The sequence below is a fragment of the Entelurus aequoreus genome, linkage group LG16 (assembly GCF_033978785.1).
Source record: "Entelurus aequoreus isolate RoL-2023_Sb linkage group LG16, RoL_Eaeq_v1.1, whole genome shotgun sequence".
Lineage (NCBI taxonomy): Eukaryota > Metazoa > Chordata > Actinopteri > Syngnathiformes > Syngnathidae > Entelurus > Entelurus aequoreus.
This window is the reverse complement of record NC_084746.1, coordinates 46,642,195-46,652,000: the sequence shown is the minus strand read 5'-3', so window position 1 is coordinate 46,652,000 and position 9,806 is coordinate 46,642,195. Positions and strand designations below refer to the sequence as shown.

The 9,806-nt window shown below is 44.0% G+C and overlaps 1 protein-coding gene across 2 annotated transcripts in view; it reads left to right on the top strand.

Moving 5' to 3' along the window:
* Window positions 1–6,661, top strand: part of LOC133631087 (zinc finger E-box-binding homeobox 1-like) — a 94,291-nt gene extending 87,630 nt beyond the window's left edge. For both annotated transcript variants that reach the window (XM_062023124.1, XM_062023126.1), the window contains exons 6-8: window positions 926–2,613; window positions 2,749–2,899; window positions 4,281–6,661. In XM_062023124.1, coding sequence (XP_061879108.1) covers window positions 926–2,613; window positions 2,749–2,899; window positions 4,281–5,068 — 2,627 coding nt within the window. In that variant the 3' untranslated portion in view covers window positions 5,069–6,661. The remainder of the gene's footprint in view (window positions 1–925; window positions 2,614–2,748; window positions 2,900–4,280) is intronic.
* The last annotated feature ends 3,145 nt before the right edge of the window (window positions 6,662–9,806 follow it).

The window sequence follows — 9,806 nt, the reverse complement described above, 5'->3', positions numbered from 1 at the left end:
CAAAATAAATCAACTCAAGTTATGGAAAAAAATGCCAACATGGCACTGCCATATTTATTATTGAAGTCACAAAGTGCATTATTTTTTTTAACATGCCTCAAAACAGCAGCTTGGAATTTGGGACATGCTCTACCTGAGCATTAGGAGGTTGAGGTGTGTGTGTGTGGGGGGGTGGTATATTGTAGCGTCCTGGAAGAGTTAGTGCTGCAAGGGGTTCTGGGTATTTGTTCTGTTGTGTTTATGTTGTGCTACGGTGCGGATGTTCTCCCGAAATGTGTTAGTCATTCTTGTTTGGTGTGGGTTCACAGTGTGGTGCATATTTGTAACAGTGTTAAAGTTGTTTATACGGTCACCCTCAGTGTGACCTGTATGGCTGTTGACCAAGTATGTTTTGCATTCACTTGTGTGTGTGAAAAGCTGTAGATATTATGTGATTGGGCCGGCACGTGAAGGCAGTGCCTTTAAGGTTTATTGGTGCTTTGTACTTCTCCATACGTCCGTGTACCACTCCGTACAGCGGCGTTTTAAAAAGTCATGAATTTTACTTTTTGATACCGATAATTTCCGATATTAAATTTTAAAGCATTTATCGGCCGATATTATCAGACATCTCTAATTGTAAAGTAATTTTAATAACCTTAATAAAAGTGGTATAACGACAACTTCAAATATGCGTTATCTTTTATACTTGTTAAGTCAACTAAATGCAGTCGAATAAAATGCTGAGGAATTTAGTCGACTAAAACAACATTTATTTAGATGCCTGAAATATGACTAAAGCTAAAATAGTTTTTCATCAGAAGACTATGACTAAAAGTATATAAAAAAACTGCTGTTAAAATTAGCACTAGAATGCAGCCCACCTGCTTTGGAAAAAAAATACAATTGTGTGTCTAACAGTGACTTCTGCATGTGTCGTTTCCAGGAGAGAAACCGTACGAATGCGCAAACTGCAAGAAGAGGTTCTCCCACTCGGGCTCATACAGTTCCCATATCAGCAGCAAGAAGTGTGTGCGAGCAGTCACGCCAAACGGCGTTGCTCACAAAGCCACAAAGTTGCCCGTCGCCAACTCCACCGCCATGCGAGTCGCCATCGCTCCGGTCCGCCCGGCCCTCAAAGAGAAGCCTGATAGCAAACCTCTCCAAGAACAGCTCCCCGTCACTCAGATCAAATCAGAACCAGTGGAACATTCCTGCAAGCCGCCTGTGGCTGTACCGGCCGGGGTGGCGAATACGGTGACCTCACAGCCAGCAGCGGCCCCTGCTGCGCTGCCTCAGGGCGTGACCATGGTTCTGCCCACCATGGGCATGGGGGCACCACTCAACATCAACATGAATGACCTGCAGAACGTTCTGAAAGTGGCCATGGATGGGAACGTGCTCAGGCAGGTGCTGGGTACGACCAACGGCACCGTGTTGCAGCCTCAGCAGCAGATCATCAGTCTGCCCGCCTTCGTGGACCATGACGGCACCACCAAGATCATCATCAACTACAGCATCGGTCCGGCACCCGCCACCACCGCCTCTACCCAGCCCATGTCGCTTTTTGTTAAAAACAACCTCCCCCTCACTCCTCTTACCCCGATCGCCGCCGCCCCTACCCCCACTAAAACGGACAAACCACCCACTCCAAAAATAGACCTCAGCCGCGTCAAGGAAGAACCTGAGTCAATGCTTGTCACAGAAACAGAACCAAACCAGCAGATGCAGAAGACCATAAAGACGGAAGCGGCTGACGTTCCCCAAGCTGACGGCGCCAATGCTTGTTTACTTTGCGAAGACTGTCCTGAAAACCTGGAGGCGCTGCACTTGCTCCAGCACCACAAGGCGGCCAACAGCGATGCCGTGGACTCTGCCACTCTGGACCCTTCCTTTGCCGATCTTCTCAGCGAGGCAGGGGTGACGCTTCAGGAACCTCCCGTGGACGACCTCCTGTCGCACCTCAAGAGCTACTTCGCCTCCAACGCCAACCCTAGCAAGGAAGATCTGGAGAAGATCTCAGACTCTGTCAGTATTCCCGTGGACGTGGTTAGGAAATGGTTTGTCAAGATGAACACTGGCAAGAAAAGCAGCGACATGGAAGAATCCAAACCGATTCTACTGCCAAAGTCTGACTTGGATTCCTGCAATCAGAGTGGAGAGAGACAGGAGGATACCAAAGCCTCATTGGAGTGTGGAAGTGCTTCCCCATCCGATTCCTCGTCGTTAAGCCTCAAACCCGGCGACCTGGTCATTGTCAAAAGCGAGCCGGAGGACCCGGAGGCTCCGGACTCTCAAGCAGAACCTTTGGACCTTTCCCTTCCGAAACAGGTTCGAGCCGTTCCGGAAGACTCGCCTCCTGCCAAGAAGCCACCGCAGCCTCTCAACCTGGCCTGCCTGCGGAAAGAGCAGGTCGGTGGGCGCACGGTCTACGTAGCCACACCTCAGACCCGCAACATCGTCCCTGCCTCGCAGATGCCCACCCTGGTGGCCATCACCGGTCAGGGCACGGTGGGCTGTCTGGGCTCCCTCAACACTTCAGCCAAGCGAACCATCCTCATCCCGCAGCTAACCTACACCTACGCCGCCACGACCGACAACGCAGCCAAGACGGTTGTCCTCAACGGACACAAGGTAAGAACACAGTTTTCTGAATAACTGGGGTCTCAGGACAGAACCTTGCGGGACTTTAGCTCATTTTCATGTGCGTGCTGCTTTTTGCTAATGAAATAAACAGACGGATTCATGTGTATTCTTTCTTTCTCGTAGACACCTGACACAAGTTCTGATGTGTCTGCGGCTGAGGACCAAAAGGAACTGAAGAAGGCGCGGCTTGAAAACGGCGTCTACGCCTGCGATCTTTGCTCCAAGGTCTTCCAAAAGGGCAGCTCCTTGCTCAGGCACAAATACGAACACACCGGTGAGTCGCCTCCCACAGTTGTAATTAGAGATGTCCGATAATGGCTTTTTTGCCGATATCCGATATTGTCCAACTCTTAATTACCGATTCCGATATCAACCGATACATACAGTCGTGGAATTAACACATTATCATGCCTAATTTTGTTGTGATGCCCCGCTGGATGCATTAAACAATGTAACAAGGTTTTCCAAAATAAATCAACTCAAGTTATGGAAAAAAATAACTGCCATATTTATTATTGAAGTCACAAAGTGCATTATTTTTTTTAACATGCCTCAAAACCGCAGCTTGGAATTTGGGACATGCTCTCCCTGAGAGAGCACGAGGAGGTTGAGGTGGGCGGGGTGTATTTTTCTGAGTATAAGTCGCTCCAGAGTATAAGTCGCACTGGCCGAAAATGCATAATAAAGAAGGGAAAAACATATATAAGTCGCACTGGAGTATAAGTCGCATTTTTTGGGGAAATTTATTTGATAAAAGCCAACACCAAGAATAGACATTTGAAAGGCAATTTAAAATAAATAAAGAATAGTGAACAACAGGCTGAATAAGTGTACGTTATATGACGCATAAATAACCAACTGAGAACGTGCCTGGTATGTTAACGTAACATATTATGGTAAGAGTCATTCAAATAACTATAACATATAGAACATGCTATACGTTTACCAAACAATCTGTCACTCCTAATCGCTAAATCCCATGAAATCTTATACGTCTAGTCTCTTACGTGAATGAGCTAAATAATATTATTTGATATTTTACGGTAATGTGTTAATATTTTCACACACAATTCGCTCCTGAGTATAAGTCGCACCCCCGGCCAAACTACGAAAAAAACTGCGACTTATAGTCCGAAAAATACGGTATATTGTAGCGTCTCGGAAGAGTTAGTGCTGCAAGGGGTTCTGGGTATTTGTTCTGTTGTGTTTATGTTGTGTTACGGTGCGGATGTTGTCCCGAAATGTGTTTGTCATTCTTATTTGGTGTGGGTTCACAGTGTGGCGCATATTTGTAGCAGTGTTAAAGTTGTTTATACGGCCACCCTCAGTGTGACCTGTATGGCTGTTGACCAAGTATGCCTTGCATTCACTTGCGTGTGTGAAAAGCCGTAGATATTATGTGACTGGGCCGGCACGCAAAGGCAGTGCCTTTAAGGTTTATTGGCGCTCTGTACTTCTCCCTACGTCCGTGTACCACTCCGCAAAGCGGCGTTTTAAACAGTCATAAATTGTACTTTTTGAAACCGATACCGATAATTTCCAATATCACATTTTAAAGCATTAATCGGCCGATATTATCGGACATCTCTAGTTGTAGTCCTTGCCCAAAGACGCCGCTGTTGCCTCTTAACATTCTCTGTTGACTTATATTGCAGGAAAACGTCCGCATGAGTGCCCGGTCTGCAAGAAGGCCTTTAAACACAAGCACCACCTGCTGGAGCACTCGCGCCTGCACTCAGGCGAGAAGCCCTACCAGTGTAACAAGTGTGGCAAACGCTTCTCGCACTCGGGCTCATACTCGCAGCACATGAACCACCGCTACTCCTACTGCAAGAGAGACGCGTTCAGCCAGGACATCGGCCCGACGTCGGACAGCTTCGGCCCGACGTCGGACAACTTCGGCCCGACGCCGATCTCCCAGCTGGACTCTGACGGCCGGGAGAGCGAGGACGACGAAGCCATGTGCTTGGACGACGTCAGAGTGGTGCAGGTGGACGACGGCGTGTGCGAGATCTACGAGGGGAACTTCGACGACGATGACGAGGACGAGGACGAGGAGGATGGAGAGGAGGAGGAGGAGGAGGAGGAGGAGCAAGTGGAGGCGCAGGTGGAGGAGCCAGATGGGGAGCAAGAAGAAGCGCCGGAGGAGGAGCAAGAAGAGATGCTGGAAGATGAGCAAGGAGAGGCGCCGAAGGAGGAAGGGGAAAAGAAAGACGAGGGGAAAGGGAAGAAGGCGGAGGCGGCAGACATGGAAGTGGATGAATTTGTATGCGGGGTTGTGGAGGTGGAGCTGACGCACGACCAGTCGCAGGAATCCACAGAGGACAAAGAGGAGTCTGCGGGTGTAAATTTGGAGCAGGTAGCGGACTGCACCTACAAAAACATCAGGGATTGGTCGGACAGCGAGGGATCCTCGGACGAAGCTGTGACAAACGCCAAATGAGCGAATTCCTTCAGGACACTTTGACGAGAACGGTCCACTACTGTGTTGAAACCGCCGGGTGTGCCTGAACTCCACAAGCTTTTTTGTTTTCCCGTGCAAATATCAGTGTTACAAATGTTTATAAACGTCGTTTGTTTGCTCCCGGTTACTAACTCGCTCGACTTGTTTCTACGACCTTTTTATTGCCAATGAAGTTTCCTAAAAGTCAGTATTTTATTGAGTTCTACGAACAAAAACGCTCTGCACTACGGTATTCCCGCTGCGGGTACGCGCCTCACCCATCGTCAAGTCCTTCAGTGTTACGTTTGTGCGCTAGCCGGCGTTTTCAGTTTCAGACTGTTAGCCTTAAGGAAAACAAGCTGGGGCGGTTCCTGGGAGTCATAACACCAGAAAGCTAGCAGAAAAAAAACACAAACTCCTCATTCGGGTCGAGCTGCTCCACGCCGGCGCCCCCTGCCTTATGCAAGACCTGCGTGCTGTTAAAGTGCCATTGAACAGTGTTGTCGCTTGGACAGTATTATTGCTATTATTTCGTTACGTCTGTTACTCGATTCGAGCGCCGCGTTGGCTCGCCTTTGACCGCCTGCTCACAACAGCCGCCGCATGCCACCAAGGACACAAAAATAGTCATGCTTTTAAAAATGGTAAAGAAGTAAATGCTCGTTGAGATTTTTCTCCCCGAGATCTCAAGTTTACAAGGTTTTTTACAATAAACTATCCCAAAGATGGCATGTAGCATGACAGGAAGTACTAGTACAAAGTTGATGGTGTCATAATCAGCCTGCGATCATCTTTATTGATTACTGAGTTGGACGCTTTTATTAACGTGAGGAAGCTTTTTAATGCAGACAAAATGTTGCACACTGAACTCACCTGTGGATTTTATCTTTGCTCACGTTGAACATCATCAACTATATTGGTCCGGCTTGTGCACTTGTCTTCAGGTTAAGATGGCGGCGAGCTGTCCCGCACTTCAGGTGGCAAACGTCAGCCAACGTGACGTTCCTGTGCTTCATTTTACCTTAACAGTATTTGTTGTTTCCTCCCACTTGTTTCATTTAATGTTTTAACAAAAGCCAGTATTAGAACTTTTTTTCCACAGTTTTAGTCTTTAGACAACTTTTTTTTTTCTTAAATATTTATGTGTCTTATTTTTGTATTTTCTTTGATGGTTATTTATTACACATTGTAGTGTACATGACTGTAGGCTGAATTGATACAATAATATATTTTAGTATGAAAAATAATCCCGTTTTCTGTTTTACAAAAAGGTGAAAATGTACCACATGTATTCTATTAACACAAAGACGAGGAATGAAAATGTTATCGTCGTTATGAAGCTACTGATTTGAAGTGCATGAATCGTCGTGGTTTCAGCGATGGATGTCCTCGCAGACGTTGTCCTCCCACTTTTTTCTTTATAGAGTATTTGGTTTTTTTTTGTGTCCTGTTCCGTGCCATGAATTTGTTCCAGCGGCCCAATGAAGGCTGCGTCATGTTTGCAATGAACCCACTGTCCTTTCTAATGTCTTTCTTTTACTTCTGCTCCATTTTTATGACTCCCATCACAATAAAGATGTGACTGCATCCCGAGTAATGGCCTTCTCGGCGTCCTCATTGCTCCCAGTGCCGAGAAATGTGTCACATTCATATAAATGCATATCTTTATATCTGGACCAGTTTCTTTGTGTGTTTGGGGTCGTTGTCGTGCCCATGCTGGTTTTTGTCTTCAGCCATCTTTAAATACTGTAGCCATATTTAAAGTCAAAGTACCAATGATTGTCACACACACAAGCAGGGAGGTAATAGGTCCCATTTGTATAGTCTTTGGTATGACTCGACCGGGGTTTGAACTCACAACCTACCGATCTCAGGGCGGACACTCTAACCACAAGGCCACTGAGTAGGTCTGAGTTGTGCCATATACACAAATAGTGTGGACATAGCTTTAAAAATAAGTTTTTGACTCTTTTTTGGCACCCTCAGCACCTCTAACATTTGAATTGAAATTAGTACTAAAGGTTAATGTGGTAATAAATCTTTATGTAATATTTTGGTTTTCATTCAAATTTTAACTGAGCTGATTTAACACCTGCCGTCCAGTTGTTATATATTGTCTTCTTACATTTCTGAGTCTCATTTGCAAGTTTGCAATCATTTTATTTTGTCCTTTGTGTGTTGCCATAGTCCAGAAGTATTTTTTTTTGTATCATTACGTTCAATGCGTAGACATTTTATAAGTAGACGCAGCGTTGGCTGCTGTGAAGCGAGAAATTTGGCCGCCATCTTGAAGTGGTGATGAGGAGCCTAAACCAGGGGTCGGCAACCCGCGGCTCTAGAGCCGCATGCGGCTCTTTAGCGCCGCCCTAGTGGCTCTCTGGAGCTTTTTCATAAATGTATGAAAAATGGAAAAAGATGAGGGGAAAAAAAAATATTTTTTGTTTTAATATGGTTTCTGTAGGAGGACAAACATGACACAAACCTCCCTAATTGTTATAAAGCGCACTGTTTGTATTAAACATGCTTCACTGATTCGAGTATTTGGCGAGCGCCGTTTTGTCCTACTAATTTTGGCGGTCCTTGAACTCACCTTAGTTTGTTTACATGTATAACTTTCTCCGACTTTCTAGGACGTGTTTTATGCCACTTCTTTTTTTGTCTCATTTTGTCCACCAAACTTTAAACGTTGTGCATGAATGCACAAAGGTGAGTTTTGTTGATGTTATTGACTTGTGTGGAGTGCTAATCAGACATATTTGGTCACTGCATGACTGCAAGCTAATCGAAGCTAACATGCTATTTAGGCTAGCTATATGCACATATTGCATCATCATGCCTCATTTGTAGCTATATTTGAGCTCATTTAGTTTACTTTAAGTCATCTTAATTCAATTTATATCTCATGACACACTATCTGTATGTAATATGGTTTTTTTATTTTTTGCGGCTCCAGACAGATTTGTTTTTGTATTTTTGATCCAATATGGCTCTTTCAACATTTTGGGTTCCCGACCCCTGGCCTAAACTGACAGTTGACAGGTAGAAAACAAAGAGTGTTCAGTGTTTTTCTGCTCAAATGAGCGGACTGTTGAAAATAGGTATCGGGGGGTTACTTTTCACAAGTAAGATTTAACATTAACGTACTATTGGTTGTATTTTGTGAAAATAATATTACCACGGAGTTGAGAAGGTAAGAGAACAGTACTGGAATCGTAGCCGCTAGCAAACAAGAGTATGACCATAATAGAATTGCTTCTCAATGAAATTAATTGCATTTAAAAATGTCATACTTGATTGAATAACATAAAGTTGAAATAAATGATGAAGATAAAGATTGTAAAAGCCAACAGGGGTAAAAGTTAGGACCACAGTCCAGATTGTGTAGGGGGGTAATACATGTTAGCTAACTAGACAAGCAGATGGACAGTGGCTATACAGTATTATACAAGTCTAAATTTAGTCTAGCTTTTCCAACCCAATTTTGTGTACCCCACCTTTGCGAAATGTGTGGGACTTTTATCCAAAGCGACATACATAAAAAATACATATAAAAACAATCACTGTAAACATGATAATTTAAGGGAAGAATTTAATACAAAATATCAATACAAAGTGTCAAGACAGAATAAACACTCTGCTGCTGCAGCAACAGAGATACAGTCTATAAGATATATATATATATATAATGTATTCGTACATTGTTTATGTAATCATATTGTTTCTTCAATTTAAAAATAGCTGACCGTTTTTTTCCCCCCTTCTCTGGGATTATATTCCCAGTTTTGATCTCGGACGTCTGGTCACTTATAACATATAATAATATTATATTACTGTTAAGCAAACTATGAATAATACAACACGCCAAAACATGTGTCCTTTATCATAGCTACACGTATGACAAATTAGGTATTCAGTGAGGTAAGGTGAATTAAATCCGCTGACAGTTCATTGCTCCTGCCAAATGAATTGCACTGAGTGGAGCGGATCACCACTCCAAGATGGCGGCCCCGCGTCTCGTCAGCGCCAGTAGGCAGTAGCGCTGGATGCTGCGTAACCTTATAAGATGTCTATGTCTGCCACAGCTGATCACTGAGTCCCATCTAGTGGTTAAAGTGGTGTATTACAACTATCACCATTAACAAACCTCGTTAATTTTAGTGCCCGACCAGTTCTACAAGTCTACGTCACTTTCTGTCAACTTGTTTTAAGGCAGTTTATGCTTGCTGTCACTGTTAGAATAGGTTTTCTTATTTTTGTTATCTTTATTTCAAGAACAATGTCATATAAATGGGTAGTAACAGTATTATTTTTTTATTTGAACAATTGAACACACAAACAGTATTTATTGACAATTGACAAACATTTTTGGTGCTGTTTGCAACTTCCTCACTGTAAATTTTTTCAAATTAAAACATCTAACATGAACACCACCGGCTGTCTTATATACAATTAGTGGTTTAACATAATGCATTTGTTTGACAATTGTCCATATTTTTCACAATTACAAAGTCTATGTAATAAAAATGTTTACCGGCCCAGATAAAGCTATTGGTGTTTACGGCAGTCACTGACACGGTCCAAAGTCGTGTATTGCTTGTATTCCGTCACATGACTTCTTCCCGGAAGTGACAAAAAAGCAGTGGTCAACCAAGCCAAGATGGCTGTTGTGCAGCAAGCAGGACGCAAACTATCCTGAGTATGCAAAGGGCCTAGACCTATAGCTATTTCTGCAAAAAGC